At 46.7% G+C, this 26,644-nt stretch overlaps 1 protein-coding gene across 2 annotated transcripts in view; it reads right to left on the reverse strand.

Annotated features, from left to right (window-relative positions):
- Positions 1 to 1,243: 1,243 nt before the first annotated feature.
- Positions 1,244 to 26,644, reverse strand: part of LRRC55 (leucine rich repeat containing 55) — a 56,965-nt gene continuing 31,564 nt past the window's right edge. For both annotated transcript variants that reach the window (XM_069232993.1, XM_069232994.1), the window contains exon 3: positions 1,244 to 5,996. In XM_069232993.1, the coding sequence (XP_069089094.1) occupies positions 5,761 to 5,996 (236 nt within the window). In that variant the 3' untranslated portion in view covers positions 1,244 to 5,760. The remainder of the gene's footprint in view (positions 5,997 to 26,644) is intronic.

Raw genomic sequence — 26,644 nt, forward strand, 5'->3', positions numbered from 1 at the left:
GACAACGCACTCTGCGCTGGCACCAAAACAAAAAACATCAGAAAGCTGCAACTCATCCAAAACTTTGCTGCTAGACTCGTCCTGAACCTCCCCTGCCAGGAACATATCTCCCAGCACCTGAGGACCGTCCGCTGGCTCCCGGTGGAGAAACAAATCATCTTCAAGCTACTCACCCAGACCTACAAAGCCATTCACCACATCGGACTGGCCTACCTAAATCACTGCATCTCTTTCCACAACCCCGCCAGACCCCTCCGCTCCGCCCAGCAGGCACTAGCCACCATCCCACGCATACGGAAAACCACCACCGGGGGAAGGTCCTTCACCTACCTTGCAGCAAAGAGCTGGAACATCTTCCCCCTGCACCTCAGACAAAGCCCATCGCTCACCATCTTGAGGAAGAACCTCAGACGTGGCTCTTCGAATGAGGCTCGGTCTGTCCCCTAGCTCTCCCCACCCCCCCAGCACCTTCCTGAGACCCTAATGGGTGAGTAGTTGCGCTCTACAAAAACTGATTGATTGATTGATGTCTAAAGACTCTGGGCCTCATTATGACCCTGGCGGGCGGCGGAGGCCGCCCGCCAGGATGCCGCCCTCCAAAAGACCGCGGCGGGTATTACAAGTTTTCCCCTGGGCTGGCGGGCGGTTGCTGAAAAACCGCCTGTCAGCCCAGGGGAAAACGACCTTCCCACGAGGATGCCAGCTCGTAATCGAGCCGGCGGAGTGGGAAGGTGCGACGGGTGCAGTGGCACCCGTCGCGTATTTCAGTGTCTGCAAGGCAGACACTGAAATACTTTGCGGGGCCCTCTTACGGGGGCCCCTGCCGTGCCCATGCCATTGGCATGGGCACAGCAGGGGCCCCCAGGGGCCCCGCGACCCCCATTACCGCCATCCTGTTCATGGCGGCTTTCCCGCCATGAACAGGATGGCGGTAGGGGGGGTCAGAATCCTCATGGCTGCGGAGCGCGCTCCGCAGCCATGGAGGATTCACACGAGCAGCGGAAAGTCAGCGGGAGACCGCAGACTTTCCGCTTCTGACCGCGGCTGAACCGCCGCGGTCAGAATGCTCGTTGGAGCACCGCCAGCCTGTTGGCGGTGCTCCCGTGGTCGGTGGCCCTGGCGGCCACCGGCCGCCAGGGTCAGAATGACCCTCTCTGTCTTCACATAAGAACTCACATAACATTACTAAAGCAGCTCAGAGGAAATCTATGTGCTTTTTTATAATTTTGTTTTTATTACTATAGAAAACAGTTCACATTAGAAAATAGCATTTGAGCGGCCCCACCCTCCCCCCAGCCCACAAAATCACAGAAAAAGCTGACAGAAGAAAACCACACCACATGTTGTACACACAACAGTCTAATAATATATAGTATATATGTATCTAAATAAACTATCTGTACAAAAAATGTGGGTATCTCACACAAAGCCTTTCCTTTGCTGAGGGAATGGATGGTGTTGCCTACAGTTAGTTTCACTCCATACAGGGCCTTATTAGGCGAGGCAGCTCCCAAGCCCTAGTCACTTCTGCCTAATTTCCCCAAGGTCTGGAGTGATCAGGAGACCTTTTCTAGAGGGTTGCAGAGCAGCAGTGCAGGCAAGGAGGTGGAATGGAAAACCCAAGAGTCCTGCATCAAAGGGAAAGGGCAAGAATGCATTGTACCTAAGGCATATAGCACATTTACTATCCTTTCCCATGCACTGGTGCCATTTTGTCAGCCTAACACCAACACAGGCACCCTTGCAGCATGGTGCATGGGTGTCTGTGTTGCAGGCAGGATTGTTTTTGTGCAGGAAGGGGCAATCCTGGAAGGTTTTTTCCTAATTTCGTGGTGTGCTGCAGAACGCAGCACACCTAGAAATGAGGAAAAACAAGGAAAAATAAAGATGATTCTCATCATTGTCCCTCCCCTGGTGAGGCGTAAGGTTTTGGCGCATCCCTAGATTTACAAGGCCTTCATGGGTGTTGCGTGGGAACCCCACCGCAATTCCAGTGGTACGCCTCCCTAGCACAGAGAATGGCAAAGCAGCGATTTGCGCAGCCTTACCTTACTCCATATCTATGAGGCCATGAAAAGCCACGCACATTGGCTTTGCTTGGCTCATAGATATGATTTCAAGGTTTGCGTCACTGTTGCATCATAAAAAGTGACACAGCAATGGTGCACGCCTCTCATAAATTTGCCCCTATGAGTTGGGATCACTGAGAAGTCATCAGGCTGTATTCTCGCAGCCTCTCCCTCCCTTAGCTCCACACTCTATTATGTCCTTCACTGAAGTGGAAAAATGCAAAGGCCACAGTGGTCCTGACCAGATCTTTATAATATCCAAGCAGGATAAATGTACATACTATCAGTCTGAATGGGCGTCATTTATTGAGTGTCCTGAAAACTCTGGCATGGATTCTCCTCCCGTTGACCACCACTGACCAACTATGAGCCCTGCTGGAGTAATGTGTCTTTGCAGCTGAAACACAAATAACTACATTGGATGAAATCATGATTCTCGAGCCAGTTACGTATAAGGATTGTGTTATGGGAAGTATCTAATGCTTGTATGTGCTATTAACACAGTAATGCCCTCAGACATCTTGGTGGTGGTGCCGGCTTTGTGCTGTGACTGTGCAGCCCCATGTTTTTCAGGTGGCTGATCACCAGTCTCATTGTGAGTACTCACAAGAGAAGTGTGGATTTAGAAGGAGAGACCATGATGTATGGAAGAGGAAGGGGGTGAGTGACTGTAATGACTTTCAGGCACATATAATAAGAGTTTGAGTGCAAAGAAACTACTGGAGGATATTGCAAGGGAAAAAGAAAACAAGATGGAGTCGCTGTCCTTGTTGGTTGGTATGCATTCATCTGACAACTTGATGCGTTGCAGTTTGTGCTATACAACCACCTCTTGTATATCATTTATTAGTAATGTTGCTCCATCTATAATAAGAATCTAGGCCACATTTGGGGGCATATTTACAAAGAATTGGCGTAGGGCAGAGCCGCAAGTCTATTTGCAGCCTTGCCTTACACCAATTTGAAAGGGCAGCCAGTGCTGGCACACAATTTTGTGCCTAGCGCCAAAACAGGCAGCCATGCACCATGGTGCAAGGGGTCTGCATTGTTGGTAGGATTGTTTTTGTGCCGGAAGGGGCATTCATGGAACCCCCACTGATGAGGTGTATGGCAGTGCAGTGACTTGCACTTCGTTTCTTTACACCATATCTACTAGGCCATGAAAAGCCACGCAAAGTGGCTTTGTGTAGCCTCATAGATATGAGTCTGCACCGCCGGTGGGTCATAAAAAGTGCCGCACCGGCAGCGCAAGGGGCCCATAAATATGCACCTTAGGGTCTACATGACTACTGACTAGCTCATTAAAGGCTTTGTGGTTGGGGAGGGCGAGCCATGAATGTTCCAAAAAGAAATCACTTTTTATTACTGTCTGTCTAAGCAGTGATATAATCTGACATTCTAAGGAGATAAGCATCGGGATTTTAAAGAGATATTCTTTTTTGGGATTTTGAAGAGATTATATCATATTTTGCATTATGCTTGTTGCACAAAATACATGGCAAACACTTTCATGGCTCAGCGCATGCACAGACTTTTAAAGCCACGACAGACCCCTGGCTCGACTCTGGATGGACTTTCTCTATTCACTTGCCTGTACCTCTCCTCTTTTTGCAACTCAGGCTAAGTACACGGGTCGTCAGTCACTTGACCAAATGATTTGTGAAAGGCGAAGACTAGAAATAGACCAATTTGAAAACTCTACCATCGAGATGTCTTGTAGCAGAGCCGAAGAACAGTGTGTGCAATGAAGATACATTTAACATAAGTGATCCCTGGGCAGGGAATCCATGCATTTGTGCTGTACGTGACCAGGAAAACTACCAGGCCCAGCTGGAACAGGCAGAGACGTTTGGGTTATGACATCCCTCTAGTGCATTCTTGATTTTATTTGTGTCTGGGGGACTTGCGTTGTTCTTATTTCACCAGGAGGTTTTAACTGCATCTAAAGAAGTAGTCCTTAAATGGGTGCAAATATTGGCAGTGGTAGGCTTGGGCAGCGGTGCCAGTCTCATCTTTCCAGGCATACTACTGGAAATCAAACACCCAAAAGGTGATGGGACGGTTGCTTGCAAATAGTCTAACTCTGGCAATCCCTCAGTGTAGCATTCCAACTAGTTGGGAAATTTGAGGTTCATACTCCCCCGATCTCACTGACTGAACTATGCGCCTGCAGGAAAGGAAACAAAAAACATTATTACAGAACAAATGCAACCTGAATTGAGAGGAATGAAACATATCACAACTTGGGGGGCACAGTAAGAAAACTGGGTATGAATGTAAAGGAGGAAAAATCACAGATCATAGTGGGTGTAACTTAAACAAAGTTTAGCTGACAAGTAAAAGGCAGGTTGAACACACAACAGACTCTGGTAGGAACAGTATGGCCAGCTGATCTGTACCCTGGAGGAGGAACGCAGGTCATGCTAGGGAGGAGCAGGAAGCAGACAGTAGAAGAGGTCACGTGATCAGGAACCGGAAGTATCACAGATCAGACCATGAAGGGATGTTGGCACAGGAAAGAAAAACGCAAATCTCTACCCAAAAATCAAAATGGCAATTTAAGGAGAGATCTGCTTTCTCCCTAAGGCACCATCAGTTTCTGGAACTCAAAATGCTGAATCATATTTACCAAACTACTGGGTAATGCCTGTGATGGAGAGAGTGGCACAAGCTGGCAGAGGGATTACTATGCAATTCTCGTAGGGATTGCTTTGGTTCCCATGTGGACAGAAGGCAGCAGTTGGATGGCACTTCGATCATCTTCGAAAAGCGGGGGGAGTGGATGGACAAGGACAAACAGGCTGATAAAAGGATCTAAGCAAATCTTAGAGGTGATAATCTGGTATTTAAGGAAGGCCAGCAGATTCCTCTCCCTCCACCTGGCAACACCTGGACACAACTGGCAGTGTGGGTACAGAGTGGCAAAGAAAACCCTTGACCATATTGCTCTGAATTGTCATCATAACCCACAGGTTTGGCACAGGAGTAGAAAAGCAGCATCCTATTTCCTCTTGTTATTAGCAGAGTATTGTCAGCAAGAAAAGAGTGTCGTAGTGTCCACAGTGTTGTATTTTCTTCTGCATACAGAAAGAAGCAATATGGCTGGACAAGGATGGCACGGATGGCACTGGAACAGAGCGATGAACAATCTGCAGAGGACGTATGCTTTGTCCTGGCAAAGGATACCTGCTTTTCAGTCTTCTAACCTCTTGTCACTGAATGATATTAGGGTGCAAGAAAATTGGCACTGAAGAAGGGCGTTGCCAGTATCGCCACCGATTGGCAATCAAAACTGTAGTTCAGCGAGGGTACAGGTCAATAAAGCTAGCTTCTAAATTAAATGATATTCTGACCTCCCGTCACTATAAAAGTTTGGCACATGGACAGACTGGTACTGAAGTAAACACTGTTGTCCTCCACCATTGCTAGTGCATACGCAACAGTCTGAAGGCGGGCATTGGGTGATGGCACTGTCCCCTACTAATATTGCTTGAGCATTCTTGACAACCAGAATCATAGAGTTTAGCGAGGTTTCACCCCAACGATGGCCGCTTCTAATCTTGGCCACATTCTGACCTCTCGTCATCAATGGGCCATGGCCCTGGGGTAGGCTGGCACTGACCCATGGCTCAGTCTCCCCTTGCTGGTACAGCTGCTGGCAGTACCCATTGTGGCTTATCAATGGCACAGCCTACATCTCCTCATCCTCGCTAGCCTTGCTCCAGCGGTGGCAGCAGTTGGCCGTGATGCCCAGGAGAAAGTTGGTGGCAACAGAGGCGATGGAGACCACAAAGCCAACGAAAGCGATGAAGAGGTAGTCATCGAGGGTCAGAGTCAGGTGGCAGGCCTTAAAGCTCTCCTCGGTCAGCGAGAAGAGGAGGGTGCCCTCCACTTCAGGAGGACCTTGGCACTCTGCATGCTGGGCATCTGAAAGAGAGACAGGAGAGGGGCATTAGGTGCACAAATCACACAGGATAGGAGCCCCACTCTGGGGACACGCAAAGGCTTCATCAACGCCACACTTCTACCCAAGCACGGACCCACGGAATAGCATGATACCTATCTTTGAAAGTGCTTCTTTGCCTCATCAGATTATGAAGCGCTATATAAAATCAATTATAATACAATACAATAAAAATAATGCTTAGTAACTACCTGTAAAGTTCATGCTGGATGTCTGAAAGTGAAAAGAGAGAAGTAAAATTTAACACTCAGGTGTGAGAACCTTCAAGTGGAGAATCCTGAGACAGGTTTGATAGGAAGGGATTCGTTTTTATGAACTTCCTACAATGAGTCATGAGGGCTGCTGGAATGAAAGAGACACAACGAGGGCATTAATGCTCAATAACTGCCTGAAAAGATCTATACTTGTTACAGTACTTCGCTGAACAGTGGTACAGGGAGCTGCATTAAATTATTGCCATTTGTGGTATGATTGACTGGGAAATGAGAAAGAGCAAACTACAAGAGATGTACACAACACAGTAAAATATGACATAGCTTAGATGTAGAGAGCATGGCAGTAGGGCTGCTAGGGGGCAAGAGACAGATACTGCAGAGTGCAGTGGGTATGAAGGGGTTTAATGAATGAGGTACTGACAGCCTTGTTGGAGAAGATATGTGAGTGACGTCAGGAAGTTCAGCTAGAAGGCCATTCCAGTAAATGTTATGTGATGTTATGCAGTACCGCACACTGTCACCCGGGAGGGAATCTGATTTTCAACAGAAGTGAATCTAGCCACACCTAGAGCCTAGGGGGACTACTCAAAAAGTCAGGTCAGATTAGGCTCTTATGTCATTGTCAACAGAGGAGAGATCATCCATCGATGTCATGAAAGTGGATGCTGCTGGCCAGAGGGATCATGAATGCATTGAAGAGAGTCAGGCTCATGAAGGATCCTTGTGGAACTCCACAGATGAGGTTGCAGGCATCCAAGGTGTATGATGTCAGGCTGGGTGACTGGGTCCTTCCAGTCATAAAGGAGCAGACTTATCGGAGTGTGTGGCATTGGAAGGGGATGGGATGGAAAACAATGTCAAATGCTGCAGAAAGGTCCGGGAAAACTTAGGGCCTCATTTAGATTTCAGTGGACAGGTTACTCAGTCACATCGGTGATGGATATCCTATCCACTGAAATATAAATTCTATTATTTCCTATGGGATTTATTTTTCAGTGAACGGTATATCTGTCACCATTGTGACTAAGTAACTCATCTGCCAAAATCTTTTTTTTTTACGCAAATCCGACGCAAAACTAACTCCATATTTATACTTTGGCGTTAGACGCGTCGAGCGCCAAAGATCTTGGAGTTTGCATAATTTTTTAGCGTGGACACCTTCCTTGCGTTAATGATATGCAAGGTAGGCGTTCCCTACAAAAAAATGACTCCGAGGCATGTGCGTCGTATTTATACTCCTGGGCAAAAATGACGCCCGGGAGTGGGCGGGTAAAAAAAAATGACGTCTACCCTCGTTAGCGTCATTTTTTAACGCCTACTCAGGGCAGGCATTAAGGGACCTGTGGGCTCGGAAGGAGCCCAGAGGTGCCCTCCCATGCCCCCAGGGACACCCCCTGCCACCCTTGCCCACCCCAGGAGGACGCCCAAGGATGGAGGGACCCATCCCAGGGAACTTAAGGTAAGTTCAGGTAAGTATTTTATTTTTTATTTTTTGTGGCATAGGGGGGCCTGATTTGTGCCCCCCTAAATGCCACTATGCCCAATGGCCATGCCCAGGGGACATAAGTCCCCTGGGCATGGCCATTGGGCAAGGGGGAAATGACTCCTGTCTTTGCTAAGACAGGAGTCATTTCAATGGGGGTTGGGAGTAAAAAAAAACGGCGCAAATCAGGTTGAGGCGGAAATTTTGCCTCAGCCTGACTTGCCCCATTTTTTGACGCCCAAGCTCCATATTCCCCTACGCCGGCGCTGCCTGGTGTAAGTAATTTTTTTTGACGCACACCAGGCAGCTCCGCCGGCTAACGCCGGCTAACGTCATTGAATAAATACGGCGCCCGCATGGCGCTTCAGAATGGCGTTAGCCGGCGTTAAATTTTTTGACGCAAAACTGCGTTGGCACAGTTGTGCGTCGAAAAGTATAAATATGGCCCTTAGTGAGGTGTTTGTTGATGATTTTCTCTAAAACATTGGCCAGGAATGGTAGCAGGGAGATCGGTCTGTAGTTGGTGAGCATTTAAGGGTCAGCGGAGGGTGTCTTCAGCACTGGGAGTACAGTTGCATGTTTTAGGCACCTGGGAAGGTCACAGAGGTGGAGGCATTAAGAATGAGTGTGAGCATGGCACTGATGAGTTGCAGTCACATGGAGTAGGCGTGGTAGGGGCAGGGGTTCGATGGGGCCCCTGAGTGGATGGACTTCGTGGTTGCAGAGTTTTCTTCTGGAGTGATGGTGGTTTAAGTGGTTAGCATTGGTTGTTTGGATAACATTGAGAAGTGTTTGGTGAGGTCAGCTGGGTATGGTTGCTGGTTGAATTTGAAGTAAATGACAGTGATTTTATTGCTGAAGAACTGAAAGAGATTGTTGCAGAGGTCTTGTGAAAGGGTGATCGAGTTTGAGGTGGCAGCTTGTAAAGTTAAATGCTCCATAATGGTGAAGAGTTCTTTGCTGACGTTGGCGCTGGCATGGATGCAGTTATCCAGAGTGGTGTTTTTGGTGGTCCGGATCATTTGGTGGTAGCCTCTCAGGGCTGATTGGAACATGCTCCTGTCTGCATTGTCCCAGCTCATTCTCCACGTGCGCTCCAGTTGTGTGCATTGGTGTTTCATCACACTGAGATTCTCGGTTTACCAAATGGCCTGGGGTCTAGAGCTTGTCGTATTGCTGTGTTTGAGGGAGCAATGGAGTCGGCGCAGGAGGTGATCCAATTGTTTACATTTTGATGGCTTTGGGGAGGCTGTTGCTGTGGTCGTGTTGGGGGGTGTTTTGAGCAGTGTTCCAGTCCTTGTCAGTGGTGCTGTTCCAGTTTTTGCAGGCTGGTCTGGAAGTGCTGTGAGTGTGTTGAACCGGGTCAGGGATGTTGAACTTGACAAAGATGTGGTCCGTCCATGAGACTGGTGTGGACTCCTCAACTCTGATGTTTTCAAAAGTGGTCAAAATAGCGTCCAGTAAGTCTGAGGTGGGGTTGGCGTGGTCTTCTAAGTGGAAGTTCAGGTGTCCGAGTTAGATGTAATTGCTGGCATCGAGAGTGGGTGATGCAACAAAGTCCATAATAGTGTCAGTGAAGTTGGTTTGTGGTCCCGGTGGTCTGTAGATGAGAGTGCCACGTAGGGTGAAGCTGGCCATGACTTTGAAGAACAGGTGTTCCATGTTGGAGGATGACGTGTTGGTGAAGGTGGTGCAACTGATGCCGTTCTTTTGGATGCTGGCGATTACGCTGCCGAGATTGTGAAGTATGTTATGCCTGACAATCTTGTAGCCGGGGTCTGGGAATGGCTCTCGCAATGCCAGGTGCTGAGGCAGGGTTCAGCCAGGTTTGCATGAGGAAAAGTAAGTCTGGCATGTTGTTGTGCAATAGGTTCTAGATCGCTGTGGCAAGTCTGGTGAGTGATTGGGTGCTGAAGAGCATGCCTACCAGCAAATAGTGTTTTGTGAGTGGTTGCAGTACTGCTTGAGTGTAAGAGAGTGGGCACTGAGTGTGGTGAGTGTTGGGAGTGGATAATAGTATGAAAAGTTGCAGGAAGAGCAGGAGAATGATCCTTCCGTATGGTGTAGTGTGATGAGGCAGCTGCGTGTGGAGTGGCGGCCAGGGTTGAGAGCATGGAGGGTTGCAGCAGGAGAGGGAGAACCAAGGTTTGAGCGTGTCCCGATTCTGTGACTCAGAGACTTTTACTTTTGATAACAAATATCTTCAGACTTTGATATGGTGGGTGACCAGAGTTTGCTCAACAGTATAGTGCATCAGCTGGGAATGTTTACACTCGGCTGAAGTCTGGGACCATGGCCGAACTGGACTCCACATGATGACCCCAAGCATCAAACGTAAGCAGAGATACTCCAAGGGGCATAGGGGAGAGGCCGACTCAGTGCTTGGCTTGGCAATTAGATCAAATAGTGTAAGCATGTTTAAAATTTCACAAAATGTGAAGTTTGACTCTATTTATTTATTGTAGTTCTCTTTAAGGAATCAGAGATTGTCCTTTGAGTAGGTGTCGGTAGAACAGAGCCGCTGGGGTGTGTACTGGGAGTTAGAAGTGTCAATGTAATCCACAGCACACAGCGGGAAGCTCTAGAGTAGTGTGGGAAGGGAAAACCATCAGGACCATCAGGAGAGGTCCTAGGACCCTAGTGCCCTCCTTTGTGGAGGGATGTGTGAGTGAAAGAGGGACACTGATCTAGGCACATCAGAACCTCTGTGAGCCTCAACAGGATGTAACTGGAGAATATTTAAATCAAGCTGGTCAGTGAACAAGCATGAAAACATGTTCCTACTTCCTGAGCAGTAGTCTCAACTGTACCCTTTCTCCCCCTTCTGCTCCACCCTTCCCCATGGGATGAGCTGCAGCCAAAGACTGGCAGACCCCTTAATGTTTCCTGATTGTGACTGAGGGAGATGTGGGCAAAGAAGCTGAAACAAAAGCAAGGCCCAGGAAAAGGGACTCCTCTTTATGGAATGTACCACCAAAATGGAAAAAGATAGGGATGTAGCTTTCATTAGTGCAGGAGGTGCAGTGGCACCAGGGCCCAGAGGCTCGAGGGGCCCACTAAACGCTGATCATTGCAATATTTCTAAGGGGGCCCATTACCTTCCATGCACTGGGGCCCAGGATACATTGGCATTGCCGCTGCCCTATTTGACCCCTCAAATGCTCTTCTTCCCTTATTAGAATAGCCAGTGCCAAGACCAAGGGGCAGAGTTACCATATTCATGTCCCTTGGCCCGAACTAACAATAAGAAGGTTCCCTAGTATTTGCAAAAATACGGCAAAATTCTAAGAAGAGCTGAAAAAAGTTTTTCGATGCTATGAATCCAATTTGGGTAGACGTAAACTAATTACTGCATCATGTAATTAGAGGTTTGCCAAATTTACTTAATTTGCTTTTGTATAATTATGCAAAATTTCTGCAAAACTACCTAATTTAATTACAAGAAATGCAAATCCGCCATTTAGCCCTACATTTTAGCACAGAATTTGTGACACGGGGTACATTTGTGCTAAACAATAGCGCACAAAATCACCACCACCACGAACAACAGACACCCTCATTGAGTTTTACTGTGAATAGCACACTCACAGTATATTTTTCCACAAATGGCTAGTTTGAGTAATGACAAGAAGTGAAGCTATAGCATAATTTTGGGAATTTTGCTTACCAAGCGTGACACAAAATTCCCAAATTACACATATTACACTGGAATAATTGAAATTTCACCCAGGCCTACTTGTAAGGGAAAATGAGGTTAGAGATCGGTTGGTGGTAAGGGGTAAATGGTTGAAACCAGCCCCAGGTAATGCAGCTGCTGTCATGGCTGTGAAAGAAGCCTGATTCGCAATGGTAAACTTAAACCAAAAGTCTAAGTTTAGACCAAAAGTCTAACTTTACTCGTAGTAAAGTAATGGTTTAAGTTTACACTTTTGCTCTAAACTCTCTAAGTTTACCTTTGTGAATCAGGCACTGTTAAGGGGTTTCCCAGAGGACCAAGATTTCCAATTCTAAACACAAGAAAAGATAATCTCCTGCTCATCTTCTTGATCATTGAAAGATGTTTTTCAACTCTACTTTGGAATTGCTTGACCTGCTGAAAATACTCAAGTGCTGCCTTGGCTCAAGCTTTGCTGGTCAAGGTACAGGAAGATCAGGTCCACACCATTTCGCATTGGGTGCCAAACTAAGGTCAGATGACATCCGCTGCTAACCACTGCCTGACAGTGCAAGTAAGATAAAAAAAATCTAATTATTCTAGATGGATGTCTTCACAAATGGAATGTTTTCAACAGACTGTGAGGGGAGGAAAGGGTGGGACTGATTGAGAGGAGTGGTCGAGGAAGGGACAATGGGATGAAGCCAAGAGAAGGGTCAGGGACATTCAGCCCCTCCATATAGTTCATGCTTCAACTGTGGACAACTGTGACACTGGAAACAAGAATGTCCCACAATAATCTGCAGCGCACCACTCCAACCCTAGTTTAATCAAGTCTTTATGCATCAGGCCCTAACGTTACTACTTTTCGGTATTCACAAAGGTAAGTTACTACGAGTAAAGATAGACTTTTGGTCTAAGTTTACCTTTGTGAATACCTAAAAAGTAGTAAACTTACACAGAGGTGTAAGTTGACCTTTGTGAATCGGGCTCCTTTTGTTTTAGAACAGCGAGAGAGGTGCTCAGTTCCCAGTAAATTCCTTATGCTACAATGCCAAAACGATATATGTGATCATTAAAGGGAAGTCACCTCATGCCCTACTGACAGCAGTGCCAGCCAATCTGCATTAAAGACCTTTGAATTCTGTTCACTACCTCTTTCTGACTTGCCTTTTGATGGAACCAGCATTTCAAGTGTTCCCCACCATATCACTAATCTCATCTCCATAGCCCCACCTCCTCTCGCAAATCAACACGCATGTCCATTTGAATGTACCAAAACTAATGGAAATTAGGTTCTAGCTGCCTTATGGGAGAATACAGACTCTACCGTTGATGCCGAAAGCCACAATAATGTAACAAAATTGATTTCTCACACGTATTCAAGTGCCTTCAATTTTATAGTCTGGAGATGCAAACAACGTCCTAAGAAGAAAGTGCCCTGTATTAGGAAGAGGTTCTGGTGCCCACTATGAGAATGCTTAACACTGCCATTTTGCAGATGAAAATAGAATTAAAGATACAGACCAATGTGTTCAAGACCTCTGTGCAATCAGTGTTCTCCAAGCAGTGGTGGCAGATCTTCGTCCTTGGTTAGGGTGCCTGCCGGCTGCCGCTCCTTTAATAGAACCCTTTGAAAATATTGACTTCACCTCTACTCTCTTAGGGGCTGGTTTAAAAAAAGTGGTGTTGCACCCAGTGCAGCGCCACTTTCTGTGCGCCCCTTAGCTTCCCCCTACCGCCACCATGTTTGAGCACGTATTTAAAATCCGGTGCATCATGCACAGGGTAGGAGGCAATAGCATCAGAATTCCTGACACTGTTGATGTACTCTGCAGGAGTAGAGCCAAAATGTTAGCGCTACTCCTGCAGAGTACACAGGGGCCCATTGTATTCAATGGCATGCCCCCTTTTAACGCCTGCCATGAGCAGGCGTTAAAAGTGTCGGAAATAATCTGTTAGATTTCCTTGTTCCATTTTTTCGGCCCCCCTAACGGGGGAACTCCCCCTTTGCATACAGTATGCCTGGTGCAGGCATAATGTAGCACAAAGGGTTACAAAGTGGTGCAATGCATGCACCGTGTTTTTGGCCATCTAGTGCCACATTAGCGTAAACAAATTACGCTAATATGTTATTAGGATGGCATTAGGCCTTCTTAAATATGTCCATTAGTATCCGTGCCCCATCCCGTACCAGCCCTTTTCTCATTACTAAAACCCAACATTTATCCATGGCAATAGTACTATGGCACAAAATTATTTTACTATGCATCTCTCATATTACTGAAGTTCAAAGCCCTTCTCTAAACCCCGCCTCTTTGCTCCCCACTGTTCGAGAGGATGAGCAGCACAATTCTCTTATTGTAACTACTCGTGTGAGTAAGCCCCATATTCAAATCTCTGATGAACCACTATCCAATGGTGATCTGCCGTATTATTTGTGGTGTTGCCGGCCCAGCAAACAGCTCGGCAACACCGATTCACAGCACCACGGGACGCTTGTCTGGTTCGATGGTAGCCTGAAGCCAAAACACCAAGCCATATTTATTACTCCGCCCCTTCCGTACGGGCACACCACCTTCACCACAAAACAGGGGGAAACACGGCATGAAGTGGAATAATGACCCCTCCTACGTAGACCATTCCATGCCGCAACATAACATTATTGAGATGGGTTATTTCTCAGAAACAACTGTGACACACTTGTGCCTACTTAGGCCATATGGCCACTCTATTAAGTACTTGAAAGCCAACTTTTACCTCAAGTACACTCTGCTCAAGTCCCTGATTTATTGTATTTACTATATTTACTTACTCAAAATATGCCGTAAGAGTGGGCCATTATTAAGGACTCCATTTGGTGCCACAGTGTTTCTTAACTTCAATGGCAACCCCATCAAACCGATACATACTTGAAGCAGTAATGTTTCTTCGGAAACTCGCTTTTGTTAAAGTTAAATGTATCATTCACCATCCTTAAGATGAAGGGCCTGATTCACAAAGGTAAACTTAGACCAAAAGTCTAAGTTTAGAACAAAAGTGTAAACTTAGACCAAAATTGTAAACTTAGACTAAAAGTCTAACTTTACTATGAGTAAAGCTAGACTATAGGTCCAAACTTACACTTTTGGTCTATGTTTAGACTTTTGGTCGAAGTTTACCTTTGTGAATCGGGCCCGGAGTGTCCGGAGGGAACACTTTCGCTGATCAAACTGCTAAGAAAGCTGCTTTATCTTTGGATAATGTTTGACTCTGCATGTTTCTCAAGCTGTTGAATCCCTCATGCCCGCACTGAAAGACTTGTCTGAATTGCATGACTCTGCTGTACAGGTGCAGAAACTGGTATGGATGCAACAGAATTGTGAAAAGGATGCAGATGGAATGTGAACGTTTAGCACCACGATAGTGGTGGCTCCAAAATGCAGCTTTCCTAGCAGCGCCTGACTATCACAGTATCATCCACTGCAGCAGAGATGATACAATTCCTGCCACAGGTACACACTGCTTTGATTAATTGTCACCTTTGTAGCCCAGGAGCATTGATATTTCTTGTGTTGCATTTGACAATTCGCCAGCATTGGGAGATAGATTAAAGCCACTGACTGCACACCTACCTCCACACGGGCCCTTCATCCACCTGCAAATGTAATTCATCCATATGACTTAATGTTGCTCTTTTTTCTATGTTCTGTTGCTATTTTTCAGGACTGATTGAGGCTTACCCTTGTTCACAAACAGATAAAATTGAAGTTCTGAAAAGACTAACCAGAGACCTCATACATAGACGAGGTCCCTCCTTGGATAGGCAGTGTCAAGACCTCCCACTTTGTGTCATCCAGAAATGAGTCCTTGGGGAGAGCAGATGGTTTCTATCCCTCCCATAGGATAACACTGTGATTTTCTTATTACATTTAATAAACTGTAATTTTTAATTGGGAGCAGTTAGTTATCTCATGTTTGGTGTCTTTGGAATTACAGTGAAAATCCCTATTTAATAGTAAAGTTGGGTTTTTTAATCACAGTTTTAAAAATGCTACTTTAGAAAGTTGGCATTTTCCTGCCTTTAGCCTTTTTGTGCCCGTAACCTGCCCTGGGTCCTATGACTGGGTTTAAATGACAGATAGACTTTGTGAATTGCTCCCAGACACCACACAATAGAGGGATTAGGTGTGTTTCAATGGGCCGTCTGCTGGTAGGATGGGGGTGGATCTGAGTACAGCCCCACTTGCAACTGTATAGCCTATGCTCTGCCTTCAAAGAAAGGGCCACATGTACAAAAGTATTCAGCATTCGCAAATGGCGAATTGGGCCGTTTGCGAATGTCAAAGCTACTGTCTATAAGCGTCTCCCACCTTCCTGAACTAGGGCACCATGGTATAAATATAGGACCTCAGCCACCAACTCTTCAGAACACTTCTGGATCTGTGGATACTCTGCCACGAAGAAGAACGACTGTACTAATGAAAGGACTGCCACTCTGCTGGATTGCTGACCTGCTGCTGCCTTGCTTATTATTGCCTTTCAGCCCTGCTGACCTCTTGCCTGGGGAAGAAGAACTGTACCTGAAACTTAATCTTGAACCAAGGGCTACCAGAGTGACTACAAGGGCTGGTCACCGGGCCTCCTGACCTGAGCCCCAGGGGCATAATAGGCTCCCCAACATCCTGCCCCAGCCCCTGGACCCAGGTGAAATAATTTCCTGACCCCCAAGTGGTGCTCCTCAGGTCCTGGACCCTTGGTATGGCTCAACTGCAAACGGGCCGTTCACACCCAGACCTTGCTGCTTGCACCGCAATTCATCGCAAAGTGCCATCAGCCCGACCCTTTGCGCTACAGCAGGAACCGCCAGTGTGAAGCTCCAGCAATGCCTGTCTGTGACACCTGGCCTACTCTTCACACTATGCCGGCAGCCTCCCACGATTCCCTCCCTACTCCTCGTGGATCCCTCCATCGTGAACAGGACTCTTGGCATGGATTTAAAAAGGTAAAACTTCAGTGGGCCTAACCTGGTAACTGTAACCCACCTGCAATCCATCGGGGTCAGTCTGAACTTGTGACTTTAATCAGGTCCAACGCAACCAGAGAGCCATACGTGGGGCTTTGTGCTTTTTGGCGCTATTTTCACTAATCTTTGAAAATTCATAACCCTGGCACTATTGATTGGATTTTTTGTGTTAAATAATTTATTAAAATTTTCCCTATTTTTCTAAATTGATTTGAAACTTTTCCTTTATTGTGTTTTCACTCTGTTACTGTTTGTGTGCTTCATAAGTACTTTACATGTTGCCCCTAAGTTAAGCCTGACTGCTTTTTGTGCCAAGCTCCACAGAGTTGAGCACAGGTTATTTTAGTGATTTTGGGTGGCTCACCCTGCATGAGATTGTTGTTGGTGCTTGACCAGGGTTCACACCCCAGTCAACCAACCCAATTTCTAACAGAGTAAATATGACGTTGTCATGGGGTGCCCTATGCTGCTCCCATCTCACCCCTCCCACCAGTGCAGTGTCTCCAGCCTTTCTCGATTTACACTTGAATAATGAGGTAACGATGCAATATTGCAGAGAACTCATTGGCTGTTGCTAGAGCTTCCATTCTCAAGTGCAAGCCCCTCTACTGACTGAAACCTACCACAAACTGCAACCAGGTGACTGGCACACATGTGAGTTCACCTGTGCAAATCTGCCCTTCAGCCTCATTGGAGTGGTCCCTTCCAAGTCCTACTCACCTCAAACACTGCTATTAAGTGCAGCAGATTACCGGCTCGGGTGTACGCTAGCCACTGAAAAAGGACTACAAGTCCCAGAGGCTCCAACCCTGCTGTTGCCTCTGCGCCTGTGAATGAAGTTTGTCGCACACGTCCTGTTTCTGCATTACAAAAAAAGCTTTATTTAAAAAGCAATCACAGACATGTTGGTCTGCTGCCCCACCAAGCCACCATCCCTATGAGTGGAGGACATTCCCAATTGGTTGCAAATTGCGACCTGCCTCGTGAATATTGATGAGGCAGGTGCCTTACAACCTTGAGTGTCTCAAGAAGAGGCTGAGGATGCCAACTGTCCTGAACTTTACTCGCACCCGAATGCAGACCCTCCTCCTTCCCGCAGACAGCACATCCTATCTGGGTGCGTGGAAGCCTTCCAGTTACTCGCTTCCCTTTCTTTTTTATGAAAAAGAACAATACTTTGACTTATACCTTCATAGACACCTACTAATTGATGTAAAAATATTTCTATGTTTATCCCCATAAAATGTGGTGTTTTTCTTACCAAACCATCTTCACACCTGCTATGCAGCTCAAGGACTCTGCCCATGGACTGGCTTGTCAGACTCAAATGGGCAGCATCTTTGTGGGCCACAATGATTGCAATCTGTTTCTTACAATCAAATCAGATTCTGAACTTGGGGGCAGGTCTACTAGGGGCTTGTGTCGCTGCCTTGTATTACTCTGCATTGAGAAGGCATTCCTTGGGTGGAGCATGGACGTTCCCACGCGTCCTCCCATTAATTTTCACACCATCCCAGATTTACTAAGGTCAGTAATGGTACGCCTTCTAAAGTGAGGCATAACACTGAAAAATATATTCATTTCTCCTTGTTGTTTCCTGTGCAGCAGGTGTAGAAAGAGGAAAGTGCCTCCTAGGATTGTTTTTGTGCAGAAAACTATCCCTTCCTGCACAAAAACAATCCTGCCTGTAATGCAGGCACCGGTGCCCCATGGTGCGAGGGTGCCTGAGTTGGCGCTAAGGAGCACAGAATGCGCCAACGGAGGGAGACAGCAGAATGCATCATATCTTAGAAGATAGGGCACATTTCTACTCCCTCACTGGCCCACCACGCACAGCAGCAAGATGTTTTGCTTTGTTCTGTGAATTCTTATTAATTCTGCCTCTTGAGCCCCATCATTTTGAACTTCTCTCCTTTATTCTCGCAGCTATTCTCCACTTTTATTGTGGTACCCGAGGCTATACCCGGCTACTCGAATGGTCTGGATGTTGCTATCCCACTTACATCATCTCTGCCATACAACGTAACCATAAAATTCCACCTACCGGAAAAGGCTGCCTAGGCAAAAATCTGAAAGTGATGGCTTCTTTGCTATCCTGTTTCCTGTGTATGGATTAAGACCATCAATTCATGACATGCAAACTTGCTAATATCTTTTTAAAAGTCACAAGTTGTACTATATTAGTGTTGATTTTCGATCAATCAGAAGCACTGAAGGACTATTTTACTGCAAAACTGAATGGCTCTTGATTCTGTCCTAGTTACCAAGGGTGGCGTTTGTGCCATCGTAGGATCTGAGTTCTGCTCATTCATACAAATGCTTCTTTAAGTATACATGTCTAGAGTGATCACGTCCCTAACACTGTTCAGAAGTTACAGAAAATTAATGGTATGGAGTATATGGTGTTGGCTTTTGGGCATATTTGGGAGACTTGAAATGCAGGTAGGTGAGCTGGCTGGGCAATTTTATTGTACTTGTCCAGATCTATATATTCCTCAGGATCTTCATCAATCAATCAATCAATCAATCAGTAGATTTGTAGAGCGGTACTTGTCACCTCTGAGGGTATCCATATGTTATGTTAATCAAGTTAGTAAATTTAATGGAGTCATATGAAATGATGCATTCCTGTCCTTTCCTTGCGCTGGCACACAAAGTGCGACGCAGCACTAACGCAGCCACAGAGACTGTGTTGCAGGTAGGATTGATTCTATGGAGGAAAGGGCACCTTCCCGCAAAAAAACAATCCTCAGAGGCATTCTCCTCTTTCTAGGTGTGCTGCAGAAAGCGCCAAAATACATGGGTGGATGTGTGGGAACACCCATACTCCACCCACTTAGCGCCTCCCTGGGGCAGATTAACGCAAGGCAAGCGAATGTACTACAGTGCGTAACTCCAGATTTATCAGGCCACTCTGCGCTACACAAGGTGGCGTTGGACGGCTGATGAATCTGTCTTTAATGTTGTCGTTCTTTCACCACCTTGCAAATACGCCCCTTAGTTTCTATCATTTTATCCTATGACTTCAGCTCTTATTTCTATGCTAACGACTCTCAAACTTGTTTGTCTTTTTCTTCTATGACTCCTTTTGTAACTGCATTTTTTGTGTATCACATGTTGAAAACTGGATGATGATGCACTTCTTAAAACTGATGTCCCCTTTTTCCTAGCTTCAGCAGCTATTTCCACTCCTCTGCTCCCATTCCCTTTTTCTCCTCAGCTAGGAATCTTGATGCCATCTTTGGTTCTTCAGAGAAGCAGCTACCTTATGTAGTCAAGCCTTGTTGTTTACATCTCTATAACAGCCTGTCAATCAAACCTTTCCTAACTTTCTCCTTCCCTACCTTTGTCTGGGTCTTTCTCAAATTAGTTATGTTTTAAATGTTGCCCTCCTTAAATACCTTCTCTCTCCAAGCCAAATAATTCCCATGTGTCCATCTCCTCTTTCCTTTTAACTATTTCACTCTCAACTCTTATCTAGCTCAGCTTCTTCTTCAGGTAGCTTCCTTTCAGTTTGGATTTTGCAATATTTATATTACCTGCCCAGGCTTGTCTATCCTCCTTGGTATCTTCGCATAGTCCTACTTCTTCCTCTTCTTTCTGGCTCTCAATTCCTCGTCCTCTATGTACTTCTTGCTGCTTTTGCACCTTCGTAACACCTGCTCCTACTCTGCGGAACAATCTTCTTCTTTCTATTCACTCTGCTCCTGCCCTTTATGTATTCAAGAGATGATTGAAAGACCATCTTCTGGCCACTGCTAATCAAATATACCTCTGCTGTACCTACTGATTCACCTTTCACCAGTGTTGTAACATATCTGGAATTCTAGTTCCTACAGCAGTTCCTTCGTAAACGTACAATAGGAAGAAGTATATATATATATATATATATATATATATATATATATATATCTACAGATATATCTATATACCTATCTATATATATCTATATATGAATATATAGATACATATAGATATACATATATCCTAGTGGTTGTTGCCACTACATAGTTATAGTTAGGACTAAGGGCCAGATGCAGGAAACGTTTAGCGAGTCGCAAACGGCAAAAATTGCCGTTTGCGACTCACTAAACGCATTTCCCTATGCAGAAATGCATATTGCGAATCGGGACCGACTCGCAATATGCATTTCAGAATCGCAAATAGGAAGGGGTGTTCCCTTCCTATTTGCGATTCGGAGTGGAATGCAATACCATTTGCGACCGCATCAGGGTATCGCAGTTACCCTCCACTTCAAGTGGATGGTAACCCACTTTGTGAATGGACCCAAAATTATTTTTTCAGGGCTTGGACCACTACCTGCCCTGAAAAAATACCGAAACTAAAGGTTTTTTGTTTTTTTTTAAGTGCAGCTCGTTTTACTTTAAGGAAAACGGGCTACACTTAAAAAAAAAAACTGCTTTATTGATAAAGCAGTCACGAACTTGGAGGTCTGCTGACGACAGCAGGCCTCCATGTTTGCGAGTGCCTAGACTCGCTATGGGGATGCAATTTTCGACCCACCTCATGAATATTAATGAGGTGGGTCATTGCGACCCCATAGCGAGTCGCAGACGGTGTCTGAGACACCGTTCTGCATTGGAAATTGCGACTTGCAATTTGCGAGTCGCTCCGACTCGCAAATTGCAAGTCGCAATTTCCAAATTTGCTACATCTGGCCCTAAGTTTCTATAGAAAAAGTTTTTTTTTGTTTTGTTAATAACTTTGGCACCGTTTGATGACTCTTCATGAACCTTTCCAGAAAACAACGGTGGTCACTTCAGCTGCTGTCTGATAAGTTTCAGAGTGGTCCCAAAACACATTCTCCATTCATTTTTCCATAAGGATTTTGAACAGCGATAGCGCCGAACCGCTGGATGGAACTACATCAAATTTGGCAGAAAGGTAACTCCTGGTCAAGAAAAGAGGCCTCTTTGTTATTTTGTGTAAATCCGTTCAGTAGGCTATTGGCTCCCGATAGAAAAACAAATCACCTTCAAGCTACTCACCTACACGTACAAAGCCATACACAACGTCGGACCAGCATACCTAAACCACTGTGTCTCCTTCCACACCCCGCCAGATCCCTCGGCTCAAGTGGCTCTGGCCACTATGCCTCGCATTCGAAAAATCACCGCCAGAGGACAATCCTTCACCTACATCGAAGCAAAGAGCTGGAACAACCTGCCCCTAGACCTCAGACAAAGCCCAGCGCTCACCATCTTCAGGAAAAAGCTCAAGACGTAGCTCCACCCCCCCCTGCATCTCCTCCCTCCCACCCCAGTGCCTTGAGACCCTCACGGGTGAGTAGCCGTGCTTTACAAAAACTGATTGATTAATTGATTGATTGAGGGGGAGCATTCCGGACCCAGGCAGCCGGAAAAGAGAAGAAGGTACCACCCCACCTCTTTCTTTTGAATTGCGGAATTACCACCTTCAAGGTGCTCAAGGAACGAAGCATTCTTGATGGCTGATAAGGGATTATTCTGTCAACCAGGTACTGAGAACTGGAATGATAAAAAGCTCTGTGTGTCAGCACAAGTCCTTTAAACCTTCCATGCTCACCTGCTTTCATCATCTTCAGAGTTGCTTTCTGGCTCTACACGACTGCGGCTCTGCTCTTGACTGAGTAACAAGCACCCTTGGAACATCCTTAGAAATGGCATTCCAAATATAAACTAAACAGTTTCTACATACAAGTGACTGCTCATACCTATAAATATTAGAGTGGCTTCTTCAAAACATACAGGTGCTGCACACAGAGTCTTGATAATGCCTATCACCACCATAACCCAGCATTGCCATATTTATTTGAGACAGAAAAGAAGCAAAAATTATTAGACTTGTGAAATTGAATATGCAAATTTTTATTTTAATGCCACACACTCTCTATGATTTAGGTGCAGTGGTTCCCAACCTTTTGGCATCTGTGGACCCCTAGTTTATCATTACTGGAACCCGGGGACCCCCACTGAATCATTATTGGAATCCAGGGACCCCTCCACTGAGTCATTACCGAAAGGTGGGGGCCTAATCTGCTAATATTATTAAATTTTCTAAGCAGTCACAGACACCCTGGGAGGGTTTGCGGACCCCCAGGGGTCTCCGGACCACAGGTTGAGAACCACTGATTTAGTGTGCTTAAAACAAAAACGCAATAGCATGTTCGCTATTGTTACTTTCCACTTTCAACAAAAATAAACTGAGTAATCTGCTCTGGTCATACTGCCACTATCCTAAGATTGAGGGGACAGAGGTAGGTTCCTATGGGACCACTAACAATGGCTTTAGTTACTGTAACCTGCTTGCAGCAAGGTCTTCTGTCTTACTCACAGATTTCTAGAATTGCCTGGAAATCTGGTTGGGGTAATTTTAGGTTTTAGGGATAGAGTAGGGGGTTGCGGTAATTTTAGGGGCGGGTGGGGGATTGGGGTAATTTTACGTTGTAGGGGAGGGGTGAGGGGTTTCGGTAGATTTACGGGCGGGGGTTGGGGTAGTTTAGGTTTTAGGGGCAGGGGTGGGGGGGGTCACAGCTATTTTAGGGCCAGGGTGGGGGGCTAGGGTGGTTTTAGGTTTTGGGGGCAGGGGTGGGGGGGTCACAGTAGTTTTAGGGGCAGGGCTGGGGGGTTGGGGTAGTTTAGGTTTTAGGGACAGGGGTGGAGGGTTTGGGGGGTTTTAGGGGCGGGTGGGTGGTCGAGGTAATTTTAGAGGTGGGGGTCGGGGTTGGGATAATTTTAGGTTTTAGGAGCGGGGTGGGGGGTTGCCGTAGTTTTAGGGGCGGGGTGGGGAGTTGGGGTAGCTTAGGTTTTAGGGGTGGGGTGGGGAGGTTTTAGGTTTTAGGGGCGGAGGTGTCGCAGTAATTTTAGGGACAGGGGTGAGGGGGTTGCAGTAGTTCATGTTTTAGGGGTGGTGGTGGGGGGTTGAGGTAATTTTAGGGGCCGGGTGGGGGGTTGGGGTGGTTTTAGATTTTAGGGGCAGGGTGGGGGGTTGTGGTAGTTTTAGGGGTGAGGGTGGGGGGTTGGGGTAGTTTAGGTTTTAGGGGTGGGGTCGGGGTTGGGCTGGTTTCAGGGGTGGGGGTGGGGAGTCACTGTCATTTTAGGGGTGGGGGTTGGGGTGGTTTTAGGTTCTAGGGGCAGGGTGGGGGTCGCTGTAGTTTCAGGGGTGGGGGGGTTGGGGTGGTTTTAGGGGTAGGGGGTCACGGTAATTTTAGGGGCGGGGGGCCAGGGGGTCGCATGCTGGAACTATGCATGCCATTCCATGCATGCCTTTACCAGGAATGCCTTTACAACGAAAAATCGTTGTTAAGGCATTCGTGGTAAAGGCATTAGTGGTAACAACGCAGTCTTTGTTCCAACCCCGTTGTTCAGGCATGCGTGGTTCCAGCATGCGTTGTTCCGACATAAATTCACTTGTGTTTGATTCAAGTGACCCCTATGAGTGGCACAGGTGCTGCAACTGCAGCTCGCTAAAGAAAGGACTAATGTCCTACTCCAGTGACCCCTATGAGCGGCAAAGGTGCTGCAACTGCAGCCGGCTAAAGGAAGTACTGGTGCCTGACTCAGGTGAACCCTATGAGTGGCACAGGTGTTGCAAATGCAGCCCGTTAAAGAAAGGACTGGTGTCTGACTCATGTGACCCCTATGAGGGGCACAGGTGCTGCGACTGAAGCCCACTAAAGGAAGGATTGGTGCCTGACTCAGGTGACCCCTAAGAGTGTCACCGGTGCGCCAACTGCACCCCGCTAAAGAAAGGACTGGTGCCTGACTCAAGTGACCCTTAAGAGTGGCACAGGTGCTACAACTGCAGCCCGCTAAAGAAAGGACTGGTGTCTGACTCAGGTGACCCCTAAGAATGCCAAAGGTGCTGCAACTGCAGCCCGCTAAAGGAAGGACTGGTGCCTGACTCAAGTGACCCCTATGAGTGGCACAGGTGCTGCAAATGCAGCCCACTAAAGAAAAGACTGGTGTCTGCCTCAGGTGACCCCTATCAGTAGCACAGGTGCTGCAACTGCAGCCCGCTAAAGAAAGGAGTGGTGTCTGACTCAGGTGACCCCTATGAGTGGCACAGGTGCTGCAACTGCAGCTGGCTCTAGAAAGAACTGGTGTCTGACTCAAGTGACCCCTATGAGTGGCACAGGTGCTGCAAATGCAGCCGGCTAAAGGAAGGACTGGTGTCTGACTCAGGTGACCCTTACGAGTGGCACAGGTGCTGCAACTGCAGCCCACTAAAGAAAGGACTGGTGTCTGACTCAGGTGACCCCCTATTAGTGGCACAGGTGCTGCAAATGCAGCCCGATAAAGAAAGGACTGGCGTTTGACTGAAACGACCCCTATGAGTGGCACAAGTGCTGCAACTGCAGCCTGCTAAAGGAAGGACTGGTATCTGACTCAGGTGATCCCTATGAGTGGCACAGGTGCTGCAACTGCAGCCTGCTAAAGAAAGGACTGGTGTCTGCCTTAGGTGACCCCTACGAGTGGCACAGGTGCTGCAAATGCAGCCCGCTAAAGAAAGGAATGGTGTTTGCCTCAGGTGACCCCTATGAGTGGCACAGGTGCTGAAAATGCAGCCTTCTAAAGAAAGGACTCTTGCCTGACTCAGGTGCCCCTATGAATGGCACAGGTGCTGCGACTGAAGCTCACTAAAGAAAGGACTGGTGTCTGACTCAGGTGACCCCTATTAATGGCACAGGTGCTGCAAGTGCAGCCCGCTAAAGAAAGGACTGGTGTCTGCCTCAGGTGACCCCTATGAGTGGCACAGGTGCTGCAATTGCAGCCCGCTAAATAAAGGACTGGTGTCTGACTCAAGTGACCCCTATGAGTGACAAAGGTGCTGCATCTGCACCCCGCTAAAGAAAGGACTGGTGCCTGACTCAAGTGACCTCTATGAATGGCACAGGTGCTGCAACTGCAGCCCGCTAAAGAAAGGAGTGGTGTCTGACTCAGGTGACCCCTATGAGTGGCACAGGTGCTGCAACTGCAGCCCGCTAAATAAAGGACTGGTGTCTGACTCAAGTGATCCCTATGAGTGGCAAAGTTTCAGCAACCGCACCCCGCTAAAGAAAGGACTGGTGTCTGACTCAAGGAACCTCTATTATCATCTTAGGCGGTACAGCCCACTGTAGGAAGTACCTGCGTGTGACTCAAGGGACCTCTAATACCCTCCTAAAAAACAGCACCCCACTAAAGCAGCCAGGACTTGTGCCTGACTCAAGTGGCCTCTAGTGACTGCCAAGGGTATTGCAGCTTTTAAAAGGTTTGTAGGCATGGAACTGCGATGCAGGGCTGAGGGTTGTTCTATGCTTCCTGTTTATCTTAATTCTCGTGTATTTGAAGCAGTAATTAGTAGGACTGAGCATGTAATGAGAATAAAGCATAACCAAAGCCTGTAGGTTGGGTTAGATTTCTCAGTTACAAGTCTGAGCTTCCTTCATCTCCCCCTCTCTTTGTATTACACAGCACCACAGTGTGTCACATGATATCAGCACCTTTCACATGGTCAACTGGCGAAGAGACATTAGGATGCTGTGAGTACTTAGGTGAGCCGGAAACACTTTTGAAGAGTAACTTCCAGTTCCTGTGCGGAAGCGTTGCACTGACTGCTGTGATCCACTGAGGTACTCCATCCTCCCCACGAGAGTGGAGGCAGCCCTATGTGCCTTAATGTGTGCCCTTAGGGAGGGAAGGTGGGCCCTAAGCCTCTTCTCCATCAGAGCCTCACAGTGTAAATGATCACAAGGTTGGCAGGTCTGCTGATGTCTACGGCTATTTTTATTCAAGTGAAAGCTGCCTTGAAATCTGTGCAACTTACAAAATGCAGAGGTGGCCTGCAATAAACGTTTTACAGCAAACTAACATGCGCACATTTACAAACATTCAAATAGACATTGTGGCACACAGCAAAGTGACAAACGTACAGACATAAAAGTGATAGAGTTTTAAATACAAACTAGGGCTTACACACAAAGGCCCATATTTATACTTTTTTTGCACCGCATTTGGTAATTTGTTTTACGCAAATACGGCTCAAACTTAACCCCATATTTATATTTGAACGTTAGATACATCTAAAGTCAAAATATTGGAGTTTGCACCATTTTTTAGATGCGTGAAACTACACTACCTTGCGTCAATGAGATGTAAGGTAGGCGTTCCCATCTAAAAAATGGTGCTGTCTCCATAGCCCCATATTTATCCCCCCATGCTAACATGATGCTTGCTTTGCACCATTATTTAACGTCTGGGTCAGACCAGGCG

The sequence above is a fragment of the Pleurodeles waltl genome, chromosome 4_2 (genome assembly GCF_031143425.1).
Source record: "Pleurodeles waltl isolate 20211129_DDA chromosome 4_2, aPleWal1.hap1.20221129, whole genome shotgun sequence".
NCBI classification, from domain to species: Eukaryota; Metazoa; Chordata; class Amphibia; order Caudata; family Salamandridae; genus Pleurodeles; species Pleurodeles waltl.